Source organism: Lepidothrix coronata, unplaced genomic scaffold, assembly GCF_001604755.1.
Source record: "Lepidothrix coronata isolate B3197 unplaced genomic scaffold, Lepidothrix_coronata-1.0 Scaffold11, whole genome shotgun sequence".
NCBI lineage: Eukaryota > Metazoa > Chordata > Aves > Passeriformes > Pipridae > Lepidothrix > Lepidothrix coronata.
Genome location: NW_016690191.1, coordinates 7,932,134 through 7,952,728, shown reverse-complemented (window position 1 = coordinate 7,952,728; position 20,595 = coordinate 7,932,134). Strand labels below are relative to the sequence as shown.

At 38.4% G+C, this 20,595-nt stretch overlaps 1 protein-coding gene across 1 annotated transcript in view; it reads right to left on the bottom strand.

Annotated features, from left to right (window-relative positions):
• FBN1 (fibrillin 1) overlaps positions 1-20,595 on the bottom strand; it is a 147,490-nt gene that overhangs the window by 85,470 nt on the left and 41,425 nt on the right. The window contains exons 6-8 of the mRNA XM_017805157.1: positions 8,518-8,715; positions 5,101-5,226; positions 501-626 (exon numbers count right to left, since the gene is read on the bottom strand). Of these exons, the coding sequence (XP_017660646.1) occupies positions 501-626; positions 5,101-5,226; positions 8,518-8,715 (450 nt within the window). The remainder of the gene's footprint in view (positions 1-500; positions 627-5,100; positions 5,227-8,517; positions 8,716-20,595) is intronic.

Below are 20,595 nucleotides of genomic sequence, written 5' to 3'. Positions count from 1 at the left end.
ACAGGTTCAGCTCTGCCACAGTGAAAACCTGAGAGAACAGCCCTGCCAAATCATCAGCATCATGAAACCACATACAAATGTCCCATACCCACTTTATCACACTACTTCCTTTAATGAAAAATACCTGTATTAGGATCATAACTGTTGGAATGCAAATTTGCTTTTCTAAGTGATTGCTGAATATAACACAGACTACATCAAAGACAAACAGGAGAGCAACAATATCAAGGGGATGGGTTAAAGAAGTTCTAAGGTAATAAATATGGCATAACAGAAAAAATGCAGTAATAAAAATGAAAGGGAAGGTCACAACGAACAGGGAAAGAAGAAACATTCTGCAAATGGAAAACTCACTTCAGAATATATATACAGGCACATGATGTATTTCTGTGTAGAAGGATTTCAAGATTGCAAGTTGAAATACGTTTCTGGTACACTGTTACCCATTTTAGATATTCAGGAATGTTTATGACACCTATTGCTTAAAGGATTGTACTCACCTATGCATTTTAAGCCATCAGGAGCTGTATAAAACCCTGGAGGACACTTGCAGAAGTAACTGCTTACTGTGTTTGAACATTCTCCTCCATCACAGATTCCAGGAATGGTGCTGCATTCATCAATATCTTCAAGGCAAAAAAAGATGCAGGGGAAAGTTAGCTAAATTAGTTCTGGCACAAGAATAGCTATTTTGTAATTAGCGTTAATGATCAAATTCAGTGTGGTCTGAGACCCCTCCTAACTTACACACTAAGGGCATAATCAGCAGTTTTGAATCAGCATCTTCTGTTAAGCATCTTATAAACAGAAATGAAACAGAACCAAAGAAAATCTTGTATCTGTAAATTGCTAAAAGCCAAAGAGTTTGTTTTACTATTAAATAATGATGGATGAAAATCTTAAACTGCAGAGGAGATTTACTAACTGTAAGTAAAGTGTAACCCCTTCAGTTTGAATTCTACATACTAGAATTAAGAAAAGTCTGTTGGGATCATAGAATAAACTGTGCAATGACCACAGTGATCAGGATCTTAACGTTATCTCCAGCAGCACAACAGTCTCCTGGTAACACACTGAGGCACCAGTTCAGTACAGACTCAAAGGGAAGTGCAGCACTTACTGAATGGCCCTTCCTTCTCACTGCACTTGGTTTTTGTCTTGGAAATCCCTCATATAAAAGCATTGAGCAGCTAGGTATTGTTTAACTAATCTGACAGGATTATAGCTCAGAGCAGGATGACTGAAGGCAACAAAAATTACCTTTCCTAGCTTTCTTCACTAAGTCAAATTACAAGTTCTGAAGTTTTGAGAGGTTTCTAGACAGTATTGAAATATCTACTGCAAAAGTCAGGCAATGTCCACAATTCCCTTTATATTTTGTCAGTGATTTTAAAATAAAATTTCCATATCATGATTGTCTTCACTAACAAATCTCAATCCATATACTAAATCATCATCACAGCTACAATGCAGAAAAAATTTCAAAGTGTGCAGGAAAAAACCTAACAAATACCTTCCTACACCTCATCATAGCTGCACACAGGAACAGAGGGAACTTGAAGGGTTTCTTCCACAGCTAGTTTATATTATCTACAGCTATGTGAACAACAACCTATGTCAGCCCCAATTGCTCCTTAATTACCACCAGTAGCTCGCCTGTGATGTGCAGTTACTTTCCCTTTGGTTTCCAGTCTTAAAAATGCAGCTGTATCTAATTAGCACTGCTCTCATCTTGTAGGGACCTGGAGTTCTGCTGAGCTTAAAAAACAGCTCGCTCTATTCCACAGTACCTACAAGAAGGGTCAGCAAAGCAGGACAGAAAGGGAGGTTATTCTCTGGAGTGATCCATGAAAACTGCCTGTCACGGCCATTAAAATCACCCAGTTGCTCTCCTGACAGAGAGCATCCAGCTAGAAATAATGGCATCACAGGACTCTACCCAACCTCTCTCCAGAGATCCAAGAACAGATAGACACATGGCTGTAATAATGATTTCACCAACCACAAAAATTTCTGAGATGAAATACTGCAACACCACCCAGCACACCAAGGCAAGGAGTGAATAACACCATAGTCATCAAAAACGATTGAAGGAATTTAATGTAACGCCTAAATTGGAATTTGGCCCCAACAGATGGAGGAACACCCAAAGTCCCACAGGACCATTAACGAGTGTTTGAGCAAGTAGACAGGATTTCTGCTCTACTTCTCCTGTGAAGACAGTAATACAAAAACTCAGTGATACAAAAACTAACATTTTCTTTCTCCCGGGTAAGGCACAGGATGCTCTAATACCTTTGTGCCTCCTTGCCTTTGCAGGAAAGTAGTAGAGGGCTGAGATGGCACACAGGTAACCAAACTTTGCAGACTGACCCATCCTAACTGTGCAAGGCTTTGGGCCCCCTCTGCACACATTCTTGTCCAGCATTTTGCCAGCTGTCCTGATGTGGGTCACATTCCTCACTTGGGTGTGTGAGAGGGGTGTGACTTTTTGTTCAGTGCTACTTCCAGGGTGTTGCCAAAGCCTCAAGTCCGAGTGCCCTGGGAGCACTGCTAAGAGACTTCTGGCTTCTGCTCCACGATTATACTCCACAGGAGTCCCAAAAGTCTCAGTGACAAAAAATGTGGAAATTGAATTTTGGTCTGAATAAAGCCCTTAATTAACAGAGAAAAATGCAGTCGTTAATGGATCAGATTCAAGCATTTTCTGACTCAAATTCACCAATGTTTATCTTAAAGTCAGTGTTGCCACTGTTTATATAGCGTCCGACCTTTTCAAAAGCAAAATCATCACTCTTTATTTTAGGGTTGAGCCTAACCCAAACAGTATTTCACTATTTATACCAGTGTTGACATTCATATAAGCAACATTGCTGTTGTTAAGCATGCAAGTTTTATAAAGGTAAGTTTACTTGATGTACTCGCAGACTTAAATGTCACTCCAGGAAAAATTACTCCCCCCCCAGTCACCACAGAAAAAGTATTTACACCTCAGAATTAATGGAAATGGAAGAGGAATAGTTATACGAAGCAATGAAATAGGGTTTCCACCAGATATGCTAATAAAGAGAACCTCAGCCAACACACCCCATTTCCCATCTTGTTCATCATCTCTCTGTACCTGACGATTGCTATCGTGATCCCACTTTAACGGGGACCCCCTGAAAAAACAGTACTGGTAATTCAGCAGGTAGCTCCCAGTTGTACTAGATCAGTGACCAAGGACATGTTACAGCTGCCAGAAGTAATTCTTGCTGGATAGGAAGTTAAACCAACCACACAATCAGATGTTATTTATTAAGTATAAGAATTAATTGTAGTTAATTACTAGAAAACAAACACCTTGTCTTATATTACCATATAAAACTCAAAAGATAAATTAAAATACTGGAATGGATATTCTGCTGTTTCATGATCATACTCTTAATGTTGAATCTCTATCGTATTTCATGACACTGGTATAAAGGTGCTACTTTTAATTCTTTGAATTGTATTAATACCTACACAGCTTTAACTAAAATTGTTTGGTACCTACAATATGAAGATGCACTGAAAGTAACTCTGTCTGTTGAGGTTCAAAAATCTACACATATGACATTAAAGAAGGAAAAATTCATCCAATCTTTGCAGCGAGGCAATCACGCCAAAGGGATTTCACAAATGGGGTGGGAAATTTGTGGCAGCATTTGGGAGCAAAGCAAGCCACACCAGGTTCTTGGGTCCAGTCCCTTAACTGTTACCAAGTACAAGCTCTGAAGTTGGTGGCTGATTGGGGTTTTTTGTTCTTTTGTTGTTGGTTGGGTTTTTTCATGATTCAGCAATTGAAAAATACCACCACAATGTTTATGTGACGCAGCCTGTGCACACTTACAGCTCTCAGTTTTTCACGAACTAATACTTAACAAGGCACATGTTCATTCTTTCCTATTCACCACAGTCTTGGTGCTTCATCCACAGAAGGAAACACTTGCCATGTTGTTCTACCCTAAATGTAGGTTACATTCTGCCAAAACCATTGGCAGACGATACATAAACCATGCTGTGTACAAACTCTTCTGAAATTGCTCTCCCTAACGTGCAAATAAATTATGAAGTTTTGCCTGAAATAGGGATTTTTGTTTTGAAAGAATAAGTCATAATTCTTCTGAAATCACTAAAAAATTTTGAGTGCTTCTTAAAAGGCACCTGATGCAAGAAAGGGTGGTGAATCCACACCTTACTCTTACAGTCGAAATCCTTTATGATAACCAAAGATAGCATTCCAAAATCACTAACCACTTACGAAACTTGTCTGCTCAAATTAATTTAATTTTTGTCTAATGACTGAAAGTAGAATCAGTTGCAAGAGTTTAAACAATATATGGACTTCACTGTAAATATGAATCAATAATGTGCAACCGACACATTCTAGTGCTATGTTCCATAGGTATTCAAAATTCTCTTAAAGCAAGGGAGACATCTATGCTTGATTATTATATTAGAAAGAAAAAAACACTGTCAAATCACAGTCAAAAATTAGCAAGATTCCATAATCACACACTGTAAATTTCCACACTATTATCTAGCACCTGCTGTACTGTCAAATTAGGATGACCAATAACTAAAGATAAAATGTTCGTCCTTCTGTGACATCTGCAGCTGTAAGGGTGAGTTTAGAGCACAGTCCTGCAGTCTTCACTCATCAGTGTCAAACTCTCACTTATATTAAATAAGTAAGATTAAATTAGCTGAGCAGGTAGGAATGTGTTGAACCTTCCAGTAATATACACTCTTTGGTTAAAAGATCCACAAAGAAACAGGTGCCTCAAGTATTTCTAAAGCAATATATCAGTTGGAAAGTATTTTTAGTTTTAATGTTTAATGTTAAGATGTACCTTTAAGTCCGTGAAATGTTACATTACAAAAAGGCTGTAAAAAGCTGCAGGGCCAATATTTAAGCTTAGGAGAAAGCATCACTATTTTTATTTTTAGTGAATAATGCTGTTTGCACACTCAAGGCAAAAGAGACTGAAAAGTTTGCTACAAACTGTTAAACAAAATCAGTCCCCAAAAGAAGACTCTCCCATTTTACTTTCAGAAGAAAGTTCTAGAAGTTCTTACCATCACATTTTTGTGTCACTTCATTAAACTTGTGTCCAGCTGGGCATTTGCACTCAAAAGATCCAACAGTATTAATGCAATTTCCCCCTTGACAGATCCCAGGGATGGCTTGGCATTCATCCACATCTATCATATAAAAAAGGAAAAAACATCCACTTTCATTTCTCAAGAACAGCCATAATAATTTGTCTACAGAGAAATTAAAGTAAATATGCCTAAATCCATTCTTCACCCATCATAATATTATGATACTTGCTTGTGAAGACAGACACTAATTTTGTAGTTACTCTATGCGAAGTATGATTAAGTACAGTACTCTAAATATTTTCTGCAAGAAATCACATGGTTATTATTGTTACAGACATTAAATATCTAACTGCTATTGCTTTCTTTTTCTAAAACATCTGGGGAATGGTGCGCAGAGAACACAGCCAGCCAGAACTCAAGTTTCTTTGAAGTGTCTGAAGCTGGGCACCCAAAATCACTTGCCCCTTCCGAAATCTTGGCACCTCCATCCAGTGCTTAGGCCACCAGTGCAGAGGAGCAGGGTGTGCATGGAAGGGGCCTCATGGAGAGCACAAAGAACTGCAGAGTCATTATTGATGGAAATTAATAACTCATCACTCCAGGAAGATCAGCACCAATGACCTTAGACTGTAGTTAGGATTTGACTCAAGAAGTTTCATAGCCATAATTAATGTCTCAAGAGGAATTATTAATGACCTGCTCAGACATACATCAGTTTGGAGGGGTTTTTTCCCTTTTATTTTTCTCTCTTTGCTTTTGATTTTTTCACTGAAGAAAATGAAACAACAAAGATGGTATCACAGGCTAGGTAGTAGGCTCACAACAAATATTTTCAAGAGGCCCCAGTTTCTGGCCTCATAGCTATTTTAGCACAACAACATGTGTGCCGTCACTTAGCTGCAGAAGTGTTGTCACAGCTTAATAACAGCTACAGAGAAGAGGCTAAAGGAGGAGTGGATTGCAATAGGAGACTCAGGAAGTCTGGCTCACAGTCTCCAGGGGCTGCCCTGTCTCTGCTGCTCAGGAGCTCCCTCAGGAGCACCAAGCACTCCACTCTCTGATCCAAATTCCTGTGCTTCCCCCAGCTCCCCAGGAGAACCAGCTGCTGCTGATAAAACCTGGTTGCTTGAGTTCTTGGGCTTCACACTGGGCTGGAGATGATGCCTTCAAATCTCCTTTTATAAATCCCAGAGAGCCAGCTGTAATGTGCCTTGCAGTCTGAAAAGCGAAGTATTACGTCTGTACAAAAGGCCAAGAGGCAATTTTCCTGGGAGTAGGAAGTTTCAGGAATGCCAAGGGGCATATCTATACCACATGGTAAACTGTTATGTAAAGATCCCTGGGCAGACTGAGGCAGGTCAGGGGGTGCAGCAGCAGAGGCAGAGAAGAGCTGTGCCTGAGGGAAGAGCTGTGCCTGAGGGAAGAGCTGTGCCCGAGGGAAGAGCTGTGCCCGAGGGAAGAGCTGTGCTGGGAGGCCACAAAACCAGCACAGCCTCAGCACCATGACAGCCACATTGCTGCTGGGACTCAAGCTACAGCAATATGCTGTGCTTTAATAACAGCAATCAGTCAGACTTCATGGCACTGTACTGACTTAAAAAAAACCCTCAAAAATTAAAAAAAATAGAAGTCGTACTTCTGAGTCACAATGTCTGTTTCAAAATCCCACCTTTTGGCTTTCATTTTTCTCCTTTGTATCTTTAAAAATCTCAGCTGTGATATTAATTTAACTTTCGGTCAAAGTCAGACTTTGAGCAGTGATATTCTATTTACTTTTGAAAATAAACGTGCCCTCCCTTTTGTTTTATTTTTTCTGACTTCTCCACACAATAATAAGGATTTCTTTTTCTCTTCAGAGAACCTGGATTTTGTTTAACCTGCTTTCCTTTATTTAGATTGAATATGGATGTGAAATCCCTGAAATGTCTCCAGTCTAAATGGAAGTTATCTGATTTCAAAAGGACTGGATTTAGTACAATTGCATGAAAAATAAAGCTAATATATGATCCCATAACAGATCTGTTGAAATTATGAACACAATGCTTGAGAAGAAAAAACTGGAAAATCCAAGTCAAACATTCAGGGCCAAAACTGTATTGGCACCACATGCAGATTATCATCAATGCAGCTGCTTGCTAAGAAATGTGCAGTAAGCAGAAGTATCCTTACTCCAAACTGCACAAAACCCATTGGAGAAGTCACTACAGCTTTCCCATGACACAAACAATTGGGATATAACTAGGTGTGGCATAAATTCAGGGGTGTGGGCCACATATTTATGTACATAAGTTTTCAAAAGTGTCCAGAACCTCGGTCCACAGATTTCTGCACAATTTAGTCCTGACCTTTACAGTGAGAGGGGGAACAGAATCACTGAGGTCAAAATATGGGCAGATCATGCAGCGCACACAACCATGTCCATCTCGAAGTTCACAATGTCTGTCTGCAGGCACCAACCAGGACTTGGCTTGTGACAGAAAGTATCTACATTTTTAATGTAATGGAATGCCTTGAAGTCCTTCAAAGGAATTTCATGGTTATACAAAATAACTCGTAGATTTATAATCTTTATCTCCCCTATTTTCAAAAATATTGTAACTTATTAGAAAATGTTAGACAGATTGAAATAAACTGGCTCCAAAGATATGGTCCTGGGAATGTATAATCCACATTGGTTTAATACATAGTTGCCCCTGTTAACTTTCTCCTGTTTCCTGCCAGACATCCAGACAATAAAAGAATTTATACAGCTGGAAGTATTAGAATAAAAGCCAAAAGCAGTGTAAGGACTTTCTATGGTAAGGCATGCTCTGAAAGAAGTAAGCAACATCTGGGTGGATTTTACAATTTGAAACAAATGCAAATGCATTTCCAAAATTGTATAAAATGTATAATAGGGCATTTCAAATGGCATGACAGGCACTTTTGTCTAGGTCAAAGCAGTGTAGCTCTAGAGATAAGACACCTAAGATGAATTCAAAATCAACATCTTTTAGCTAAAAAATCCCACACCGGATAAATGGAGCAGCATTGCCACAGATTGATTTTTGCATGTTTTGAGTGCTTTCTGCAACAGAACAAATTCCTCCACAGAGTGATGGAGTGGTACACTCAGAAAAACACGATTACAGAACCAAGGGAAAGGGCTGCTGGCAGTGAGAAATTCATTAAGATGCTGGCTGCTCTCACATGACCCGAGTTACTAATGTACTCAGTTGAACAGCAGGCACTCACTGAATCATGAAGTAATCCATCTGACAGTGTTTTTCCATTCTTCACACATATAGCTGAGAATGGCTTAGGACAGGTTATTCACAGCAGTGTAACTCAATTAAGATTAATCCAGTAACAATTTCAGCAGCTTTGGGGGAGGCTTTGCTGGTAACTTACCTTGACAGGCCCCCGTTCGGATGTTTGGAATGAAGCCCCGGCGGCAGGGATGGGGCTGGGCAGGACACATTTCGCAGGGGTGGCCCCACGCCCTCCCAACGGTGGCACAGCAGAGGGTTTTTGTGCAGACTATTCCACTGAGCTGCCCCTGGCACATCTGGTTGGTCACCAAAGTGAAGCAAGGGCCGGTCCTGTAATCTGAGCCAAACACAGGAAACCGAATCAGCATCACAACAAAAATACACAACAAAACTCATAATAAAGCGAAACAACAGCAGGTCTAGGCAAGTCTTTTTCATACAAATTGCCCACCGACCCAACAATTTTACTTAGCAGTGTTCTGCAGAGGATTTTTTGTTTCTTTCATTCAAATCCACTGATAATATAAATTGTGACTATTTTACCAGGACTATTATAAAATTAAGATCCTGGAGGTCCCCTTTGCTGCTTGGTTTAATCACTCATAATACTCTTTCAGGGGCCTTTTCATCAGTTGCTTTAAATATTCAGTGCATTAATTAAAAGAATACTGATAAAAGAGTTAGGATATGTTTATTTTCACAAGTGTTGTTCTCAAATGAGGCTCAAGGGAAGAGAACAGACTTCAGGAAGTTTTTTGAGGACAATTTGCACTGTTACTCAGGCATACACTGCACCAGACACATGGGTAAGCTTTGCCTACAGCTGAACGGAGGGCATGTGGAACACATCTGCTTGGATTTGTTTATGGTAGGACAGGTCACTTAGCCAACAGACAGAATTAAACTAAGATATTAATGAAATACTAGTAGGCTTTATTTTGTTCCATCCTCCGAGGGCAAAAAACCAACAGTGGTATTGCCAACTCCTGCTGTCTCCTGAACATCCAGGGTGCACACTCCAGTCAGTTCTTCACAAGCAACCCTAAAATGCTTTTTTTGTCATGGTGCACCAGGACAGAGTCCAGCATCCTGTAAGCATAGCCAGCAAATTATGAACCTGATGTTTGTTTGTACTGAAGTAGTTACCAGGTGCCTCAGCCAAAGTCACTAAGTAATCCACACTGCCTTAGACTCATAACATTATAAATTCCTCCAATTTTCATGCCACTTTCAAACTTTTTTTAAAAATAATATGTTTTCAGTAAGCCATTGTTAGAAGGTGTGAAATAAGGCAGACGTGAGAATGGATGCCTTTCCCATCTGCTCCACCTTCATGCCAATCTAGGGATGCTGTGTCCACATCCTATAATTCTGATAATTAATCAAGTCATTCTGATCTAATTAATAAAATAGCTTACAGAAGTCCTGTAAGCCACACAATAGTGCTGTATTGCTACTGTTGTCTTCATCAATTAAACATGATGATCTCAGAAAGGATATCAAGTTACTTTGAAGGACCTATCTCCAAAAAACTTATACTAAATGACAATAAATATCATTTCTTCTTCATTAATTATGTATTACTTCCTATAACTGCCATTCTATATTTTGTCTGTTTAACACTTCTATAATTACTCAGATCATCTCTTTTCCTTTTAAAATACTAGAACAACACCTATCTTCTTTAAGCCTCTATATTTCCAGATTTATGGAGAATTAATCTGCATGATATGAGAACCAATTAGCTAGCTATTTTCAGGCTTCCTGGTTAGTTGGACTAGCTGTATAAAAATATGTAAATGCAAATCCTGCTAATTACTTTCATCCTTAAAAGCTCTCAGATTACAAATATAAAATTCCTTTCCTACCCCCTCCAATCAGTACAGCTACATTTACTGTACAGTTCTCCCTTCCCTTCTCTAGCAATTCCATCAGCCTCATCATGAAATGGGTCAGAATGTCTGATAACATCTCCCTTGCCTTTGATTACTTTATTCCTTGTCATCAACATAACTTTCTTTGGCCTGGTATTTCTTAGTGGGTCCCTTCATTTCCCATATTAATTTTCTACACTACAACTTCCATCAAGTTTTTCCCTATTTTAAAGCATTTTTGTAACTGCTTTATTTTCCCAGTTTGACAGGCTTGTTTTGCTTTTGTCAAAACTGCCATTGCCTTCTTTCTCATTTCTCATTCTAGACATGCAGCTTTGGAGCATGTAGTACAAAACCAAGTATTACCAGCTTAATCTTATTCCTTCAACACAGAAATGAATACAAATAGGTCATGATCAATTATACCTATCAATTAAAAAAATTAATTTCCCAGATCGATTCTTCATCCTCGACCAACATGAGAATTCATATTTTACTCTGTGCAAAACTCCTCAGAGTGTAACTTCTAATATTAAAGCAACAGATGACAATTTCTTTAGAAACACCACAGTTTTGTGGTGGCGACAGGAAATCTTCAGTGCACCTCCTCAGAATGAAATCCCTCATTGTAGATTGTCCCTCTGCCGTTTATATATAGACGGTTTGAAAAGGAGTCATTTTGTTCTCTGTGGCAGCATCGTACAGCACTGAATAACCCATCTTGTACTTTATGGTAGGATATGAATGGATCAGCATTTACAATTGTTTGCTTTCAAGCTATAAATGACTTAGCAGCGGCTAATATGTCTTAGAAATACGGTGAACCCCACGAAGTTAACTTCATAATCACGCAAATCTTGAAGTAGGTCAAATATGCACTCAAAGTGCATGAAGTAGGTCAAATATGCACTCAAAACCAAGCAAGTCCAGCTCCTATTTGTTACTATTCAAGTTCATAACACTTTAGAATAGAGAATTATAGACTACTTTCACCTAATGTTTTGCCTTGATAAATTTTATTCTTAATACTCAGTTTTCTGCCGAGTACAGTTTTCCTTCTGTTTTCTCAAACTGTCACTTTTTCACAAGGAAGATTTTCTTTTTGTTCTTACCGGAAAATTCTAAATTTCAGAAAATGCATAAGAAAAAGATTGTTTGGATGTACACATCAACCTAAGGCCACAGAGAAATCCACATGTCAAGTCCATTTTTTTTTATACAGAATAAATAGGCTGAGTAAATAGAGCTTTAAAATCAAAGCATTCTTATTAGTGAGTTTAGGACAAGATAAAGGTCTACAAGAAGGAAATGGGATTCTACTAACACATCAATTGAAAGAGACTTGGGATATGAGCTTAAAACCGCAATCTTTATTTTGCAGCAACAAAGTTTCCTTAAACATTCATGTGATATGTGATTATTCAAACTACTTCAATAAGTAAAGCTGAAACACAAGGTACCAGTGATCAGTCAGGAGTTGAAAAGATAGAAAAAGGGAAAATATAGCCAGAAAAGCTATTACACAATTTGTTTGGGTTTTTTTTCCCAGAGGTAATTTCGTCTTAACTGAAGAATGTTGAGACTTGAAATTACTTTAGTAAAACGATTTTTTAAAGATGTGCAACTGGTAATTCAAATCTAATGCAAATTTCAGCACATGCAAGCAGCCTTCAGTAAGGCATTAGTCATAATGTTATAGTCATAAGTTATCTAACAACTTTATCTGCTTCTTCACATACTTCTTAGCTATTTGGATAAGGAATAATTCCACAGGGAGCCTCAGACAACTGAAAAGACAGTAGAAACTGTAAAACTACATTAAGATATTAAGTTATAATATTGTCAAAAAGAGGGAATAGAATGACACTGGTTTACAGCATGCAACAATTTAGTTTATTAATTCCACAGGAAAGAATCAAGTTACATTTTGATCTAGAACTTGTTCCTGTTTCAGCCACAACCATCCAATAATTTTAGTTATCTTCTCAAAAGATCCTTTATGTTCCTAAAAGCACCAGACAGGCTGCTGAAATATGTAGTCCTGGCAGGCTTTGATCAAAACCAAGCACAGCAATAAATAACGATAATTGTTCCAAGTAATTCTGGACAGCACTGAAGAGACTCCGAGCACCAGGATAATGCAAGACTTCTGACACCACATACACATCTCAAGCCAACCTCTGCTTGGCTTCAAGCACAATATAGTTTTTAATGTAAAAATAAAGGTTAAAAACCTTGTGAACTAATGGAACCTGAATGAAACAATTATGCTACTGCAAGGATGCTGGAGGAAATTCTGGTCCCTCTTTCCTCCAAGATGCACTATAAATCTCCGATAAAGAGTTCTTGATGTTTCAAAGTAATGGCCTGATTTTGCAAACTGATAACCACCTGTTGGGAAGGCTGACAGACCTCTGTTAAAATAAATGGAAATCGAATGGGTGCAAAGGTCGAAGGATGAGACTGTAGCAAGCCAGCATGATCATGATCAAGATCTCACTGCTGAAAACAGGAAAATGCCCTCTCTTGCCATGAAGGAAAAATGGATTACAATAAAATGAGAGCTGTTTTTCCAGTTCTCCTCACATAGCATGCACAGCTCCCACGAGACCTGGGGCTGCACATCCAGACCATTGCCTGGAGGGAGGAATCATTCCTCCAAGCTCTTAGCACCTCACGTGGGGAAAATCGGCATGAACCCCTAAATCCAGCCAAGACTGCTGTGCAACTGAAACCATCCTCAGCAACACAAACCGGCAACTTCCCCTCTCTTTAGTACAGCAGGAAAGGGAAAGAAAGGAATATTCCATTATCATAGAAATTATGAAAGAAAGGTCAGAAAGGGCTCTAAGGCAAGTGAAGTATCTTAAAGCTGATCTTTATTACAACTTCCTTTCCTGCTGGGCACTATTTTTCTTTCTGCTGTTTGAAGGGTTGGTTGTGGGTTTTTTACCAGCCAGGGATAAAAGCGGGACATTGGAAGTGAAACACAGTTTTATCTCTGCAAAGCCCTCAGTGCTGCCCAGGTGGGACCTGTGGCACTTGGTGGCCTGTGCCACTGCTCAGCCAGCCATCAAAAGAGAATCCCAGTCAGAATCCCAGTCAGTTGTACCCAGAACACTCTTTTCAAAACTGATCTCACACAGCCAAAGAATAATGCAAGCTGAAAGGTTGGCAGTCTAAGTTTCAAACTGAAGAATCCTTTTAACACAGTACATGACTTCAGGCACATTTCAACTACTTTCCTCAAATATCCCAAATGTGTATTTCTAATGGGGAAATAAAAAAGAATTTGATAGCAATTCTGTTCTTCAATGGCATTCTTCAAGTGCAAACCAGGATTTTAAATGGTGAGAGAACTAGTAACTAAGTAGTTACAAGCAGAAAAAAAATACTGGATAAATAGATTGCAGCACTCTGCCATTGGGTGCAGGAACAGTATGAGAAACAGAGCTTCCATTTTTCCCTTGCCTGAATGGCAGGTGATATCTTACATATAAGAAAAGATATCACACCTCTGTTATGGGGGGGAAGGGCCTTCTGTTAAATACAGCTTTTAAGTAAAGTACAATTAGGATTAGAAAAACAGATTATGGGATTTCCAAAGGAGTTTCCAAAAAAGTCCAGTGACCAGATGCTTGCATATGGAGAAAATTAATGGAAGAAGAAGAGAATTCTGAACGTGTCAAGTCAGATGTCACCAATAAAATTATATGAGGATGACATGAAGAAAATTATGCGTTTGGAACAGGGATACAAAGTATTAAAAAATCATTTTCACTGAGCCATGAATGAAGAACCTTAAATGAATCCTAAAAACATGCACATATAATCCTATCTACCTAAGCCCATTCGGGTGTGCTTGTACAGAAAAAAAAAATCTGTTTTCCTGAGTTTAAAAACTGGGAATGGAAGAAATATGGATCAGATATTCTGATCTAACATCTGAAATAAGTGGTGACACAATTGTAGCATTGATACGATAAGAAACACCAATCCTTAAAACTTCAGTTCTTTGAGAACTGTTTTTGAGAGGACTGGGAACCATACCATACTTCTCACTATAGAAACAACTCTACTGCCAATGGAAAAACACAGTGTCCATCACTGTGTTTCACAGTACTTCAATCATGCCACTCTCTTCAGAGAAGGCAGTCATACATTTGAAGACAATGGCGAAAAACACAATGCTGCTCATTTCAGGAGGCAGGATGTGCTGTGCCTGAAATGAGAATTTTTGCACTAAAATTCCAAGAATTGCAGAGAGTCTCAGAACTGACACAAGAGAACAGCATGACCAAGCTGACTGGAGCAGTAAGCATCACCATTGGACAGAGAGTTACAGAACACAAGGGTTTGTAACTTCAGGCTCAATTTCAAAATCCAAGTGATTCTAGGTCTTTTTAGACATAGTAAAATCTCCTGATAAGGGCAGAGAGAACAAACAGAAGGCTTTACAGACATATTCCTCATAAAAGATTAATGCAAACCCGTGTGTGTCACAGTACAAGAGAAAAAGGGAAGGGCAGTGAGCTTGTAAATCCATCTTCACTAGCAAAATGTCCCTTTTAGTTGCTGGTAGGCTATAATCAAAGGATATTTTGCACATGAGATTTTATGGATTTTAACTGCTGGTCATAAAAGTGAATGACCATGCTCAGAAACCCATGGGATAACTATTATTTGCCTCCATCTTCCCTAATACAGGGTATGCTGCACATCTCGATTCGTGGACTGAATCAAGACCAGACACATGACACATTCCCACATTAGCTCCATGCACTGACTTCCAGCTATTAAAAAACTCAGACACAATAATGCTCTGTCCACAGGTGACACTGAAAGGCCAGCTGATAAATGCATCCAATCACAACACACTTTTTTTTTGTTCCACACAGGCCATTTCCTTAAATAATTACTCACTGTTAAGCACTCCCTGTCCTCTCCTCCCCCCAGCCAGACACCATTACTCACCCCAGTCAGATCCCAATGTGTCATCATTGGAAAGTACATGGCAAAGATATCAGAGGGTGTTCAGAAGGAAAGAAAACAAAACTTCGTAAATATTTTAAAACTTATTTCCTATGATGTCTGACACTTCTCACCAATGAGGTTTGGTAGGTTGAGATGTGGTATGTGAAGAAATTATCACCATGCCACTTCTGTCTGCTCCCTTCCAGTGCCAGAGATGGCTTCACATATTAGCAAGATCATTTCCCAGCTGCTTCAGAGCAGCACTGAGCTACAAATTGCTGAGATTTAACACTGGCTAGTGCTAAGATGTCACTGGAAATAGGGACTCAGAGTGCAACCACTCAGGCACTGTTTCTGGCCAGGATATAAATCTGGCAGCAGAAATGTCTCAAAATACTACAGCTGTGCTGTGCACAGATCACAGCTCCAAGTTGCCTCTCGTTATTTTAACAAGAGTAAAAAACATCCATGGAAGCATATCTAACACTGGTACCATAATTCTATATTCTGTATTAGTCTGATACAAAAGTTAGTTACTGCCTCATATAATCCAGCCCTGGGAATATTATCCTCTAATTCATGAATCTGATGACCCCATTTCTGCATGTCTTCCTCACCTTTGCTTGTTGCAAATTATTCTCATATATTGACTTGCTGGCACACTTCAGTCTAAATTTATTTTCCATTCCATAAGCTGCTTCACAAATCCACTTCTGCACAGATGATTTGTTTAACATGTCTATCTAGCAAATATTATCTAGTCTTCCTAGAATACTTGTTAAAGAACAGGACTTTTAAATAATAGCTTACTAATAAGAGACTAATGAGACTAATGTTATCAGTTGCATCTGATGTATAGAACAATTCAGGCTATTTTCTACAGTATGTTGGCAATCCATTTTCCAGAACAAATACACAACTATTTTCATGCCAATTTTGTTCTTGCAACTGACCCAGTTCTCAAAGTCCGTAAGTGAAAAGTAATAACATTACAGCAATAAAATAAAAAAATAGTGTTCAAAAATTATTATTACAGAATTGGAGTGATTTGTTGCACACACTTTAATCCAACACACAGACTAAGCATTTCACCAAAATCAAAGCTTTAGCTCTCTTGTTCCCAATTATGTGCGGCAGCAGTCCAAACACAGAAAATTGTTACCACATTTTATTCTTTTCCATGATGAAGAAAACAGTAAGCAATGCAGCTAAATGTAGAATAACTTCTCATTTCTGAATAGTCGGTTACCTGACAAACTCTAGCCCATCCTACTTTGCTGTATAACCTACAAAGGAACATGTCTTTGCAGATTTTAATTTTTCCAATTTCTTTCACAGGCTAACAGCAATTAAATAAAATTGTGACTTGATTTTCACCCTTTTGCTAAAGAGTAACTAACTTTGGTGACATATTTGTTGTTAAGACCAGACAATTATCAAGGAGAATGGATTCAACTAAAGAACTCTGCAAGTTTCACTTAAAAATAACAAGTTGGTTGAAGTTTATTACTACTTTTTAAAAAGTGTTCTTAAGAGTGCCACGTTATAGAAACTCTCTTAACATACCACAAAGTATTAACTATTAACTAGCAAGGTGAAGACAAAACTAATTGACGAGCTCTGTGCATTTTTTTTCTCTTTGGCTCCAGAAGACACTGACTAAAGTAACTAAGACTATCCAAAAGTAGTGCAAACTGTGTAAGAAAAATAGATTCTAATGACTTACAGAATATTAAATAGAGCAACATCCAAAGAGAGGGAAAATGCTTTCAGACGATGCAATGCATATGACTTAAAGAGATACTGCTCCATTTACAAAGGAGAGGGAGTGGTACAATACATTAGAAATAACATGGGTTTTTTTTCTAAAATATAAATGTTCCTCTGCAGTGCCATGAAACACAATACAATTGCAGAGCACTGGAATGAAACTCAGTCCAGAAGGGAAAACGGGTTATAAATAAGAAGGGGAGGTGAGAGGGAGAAAGGAGCCAATTCTCAGTGAAATACAAAGAGTAAACATATAACACGAATGGAGAGAAGTCCACTGCTTTCAGTGTGGGAAGGCAGGAAATGTAATAATGATGGTTGGGTGTTGGTAATTATATGTTAATTTAATGACACATACACAAATAACTTTTGTGGTCACAACAGAACTCAGAACTTCTAAAGTCCTGGCAGCTTTTTAACAAGGTAATTAGAACAATCAACATCTTACCCCTTTAAAACAGGAACTACCAAGCTTGTCTGAAGCAAGCTCCCTCTTTGCCATAACTCAAAAAGACCAGCACTCCTGAGAAATTATGACAATGGAAAACTTCCACCAAATGAAAGGAAGGGGCACACAGATTGTATCCCTGTGAAAACTCTTCTCCACATGGCTCCACATTCCTTCAGCCAGGCACTTACCCAGGTTTTCTTATTCTCATATGCATGCATTTTCTGTGATATGATTTTGGTGACGACAGATTTGATATTATGTAAATAATGAATTTTTTTTACTAGCTAAAGACTTTAGAGTTGGACTAGATGATCCTTGTGGGTCTCTTCCAACTCAAAATATTCTGTGACTTTGGAATAACTAATACTGTTCTTTTTGAGTAAGGCTGTAACACAGAGTTTTATGCTGTATACAGCCAGCTAAAAAGACATCAAAAAAATCTGAAAAACAGTGACAACATAGAGTATTTTGATTTTCAGAGAAATATTTTAACAATTATTTCATTTCATGATTGCACAATAACCCACAAAAAAAATCTCGGAAAGCGTTACAAATTTAAGTCAATAATGTACAAAATTGCTTCAGACACTAATATCTCACCTCTAACTCTGTGGTGAAAAACATCAACTACTTAATAGAAATACCATGCAACCCTCTGTGTTACAGGATCAGATTCCTTCCTCTATGAAACTGTGGCATCACTCTGTGTGTACACCAGCGTAATCATGACCAGAGTCTGGCTCATTTTGCATAACCACATATATGGGATTTGCATTAAGACTGTGGTCCAAAAATAAACATGGTAATAACATGTACTATTTAACTCTGACTAAGTCCGATGGTATCTCTGTTGAAATGTCACAGATTACATGCCATAATTCTAGAATTATCTCATGTATTCAATTCCTATTGCTAGAAGTAGAAAACATCTCCTTACGAGAAGGCAAATGATCTAATCTTTACTTGCATGTCTTCAACTAAGCAAGCATGATTTTATTAAATATATAATATATCCACCAATATGAAGCACATGAGATGCTAATACATGTGTTTCATTACTCATATTATTTCTTTAAGGCTTGCTGTCATTCCTGTCTTCACTGACCACTTGGTTGAAGGAGTCAGCACTAACAGGTGGATGTCCCTCAGCATCCATGAATGACAGCCCTCAAGTAAGTGAGGACCCTCACATCTTTCATCTAAGGGATATTTATGACAATTGGCAATTAAACCCTTTGTAAAACCATATCAAAAGTCTGATTTTCCCAAGCAGGGAGAGCGTGAAGACTAATAAGTATTTTAAAACAAGGAGGTGGGAAAAACAAAGAGATGTGAATCCACAGACAATTCTCAAACTTAGGGTCAAGCTCCCTTTTTACTTGCATGCAGCAGGCAAGAAGAGCAAAAGGTCTTTACTGACTCCTGTCAGTGAAGTAATGAAGAGCACTTTTTGGTTCTTTAACTTAAGGTATCAGTTGAGAAATGCAAGACTTTCTAAAAGACTTTGAATTACCATTAATATTCTAGGTAAATATGGGAAACTTTCTGTGCATTTACTGAAATTGTAGGCAACTCCACATTCTTAGCACATTGTTTAACATTTCTTAACTTTTTAACAGCATCTGTGCTGATGCCTTTGGCCTCTCCTTACTCATCACACTTGCTACATTATTTTAGTCTAACAGGTATTGCAGATCTGTTTTACCTCAGCACTGGACACTGGCATAGAACAGGTTGGTATTGTAGGTGCTCAGATACAACACCCAGAACGAAGCCCAGCTCCCAGTTACAAGTGAAGGGTCAGACTCACTGACTTTGATGAGAGAATGACAATTCAGTGGGGGAATCTTCACACAAAAAACAACCAGTGTGGGGCAGTAAAGGGAGGAGAGACATCCAACCAGCTTCAGGGGCCTCTTTCCAAAAGCTGGACCATACTGGCTCAACCAAAAGCGACACACTCCAATTGTATTTTACTAATTATGTGCTTTGAGGAATAGCATCAGAATCCTGGAAACTCTAGTGTGTACTGAATGGTCCATTACACTCATCACTGTACAGTTTTGCATGATTTCTCATTACTTATTTTAGAAATTCTGAGTTGAAAAAATAAGGTTTTCTCACCTTCATGCTGCATAAATCCCAGTGGTCCCTCAAAGCTGATCTTTGTATTTTTTTCCTTGATAATCACAGACATTTTTCTGTATAAATGCACAGAACAACTGGAATTGATGGTTTCAAAAATGGAGTTCAGTAAGTGGTGCTCCAAAACACACATGAAAGCCAGTGAGAATCAGATAAGTAATTTTTATTTGAGGGATGTGGGAGAAAGGAATCAGGGGTTCAGCAAATAAACCAGGTGTCTGTGAACAGATAACTAGCATACTGAGGGGAACAAAGAGCTCTGGCCTGTTCTTTGTATAATAATAACACAGTAATGCTGATTTCATACAAAAATGGGAGATGCCCATTGAAGAAGGCTGCTGGTTATACATGTACATATATCTGCACATACTTGCACTTTTTTTTCCTCTTCCATTTGCGGTACAACAGACTCAAGCTGAAGTTTTGTTACACCCTGGCTATACAGAGATGCTCCGAAAGATAAGCAAATACTCAACATAATAGGAATCACTCAGATTTAGGTCAGCAAACTACAAGCCTCACTAACTCCCAACACAGGAGTACTTAACCTTTGCATAACACGGGTGCCTTAGCCTGTCATGCGACCCAAGCCTCCCTTTCTCTGTTTCCCCTGTGTGGTGTAACACCCTGCATAGCCTGGCCTAGCTACACATCACTGCTAATGCATCATGATGTGTGAGAAGCACCAGAATCTAAAACACATGAAAATTAGAGAGCCACAGACAACAGAAGTCCTTTAAACACATTTTCCATTCTTAAAAAAAAAATCATTAAAATGCCATGAAATTAAGTACAGTCTTTACAAATTTAACCACGTTATTTATAGATAAAATAATAATTTATGTTAAATTTACGAAGCCCTAACAGGCTTTGCTTCTGTTTACAGATAAAAGTATCCGCAGAAACTGCCGTTGATCCAGATGCCTGTCTAATACATAATACTTCACAGCCTTACAAAATGCTGCGTATAAAAGGATGGAAAATGCTTTTTGGCCTACTTTCT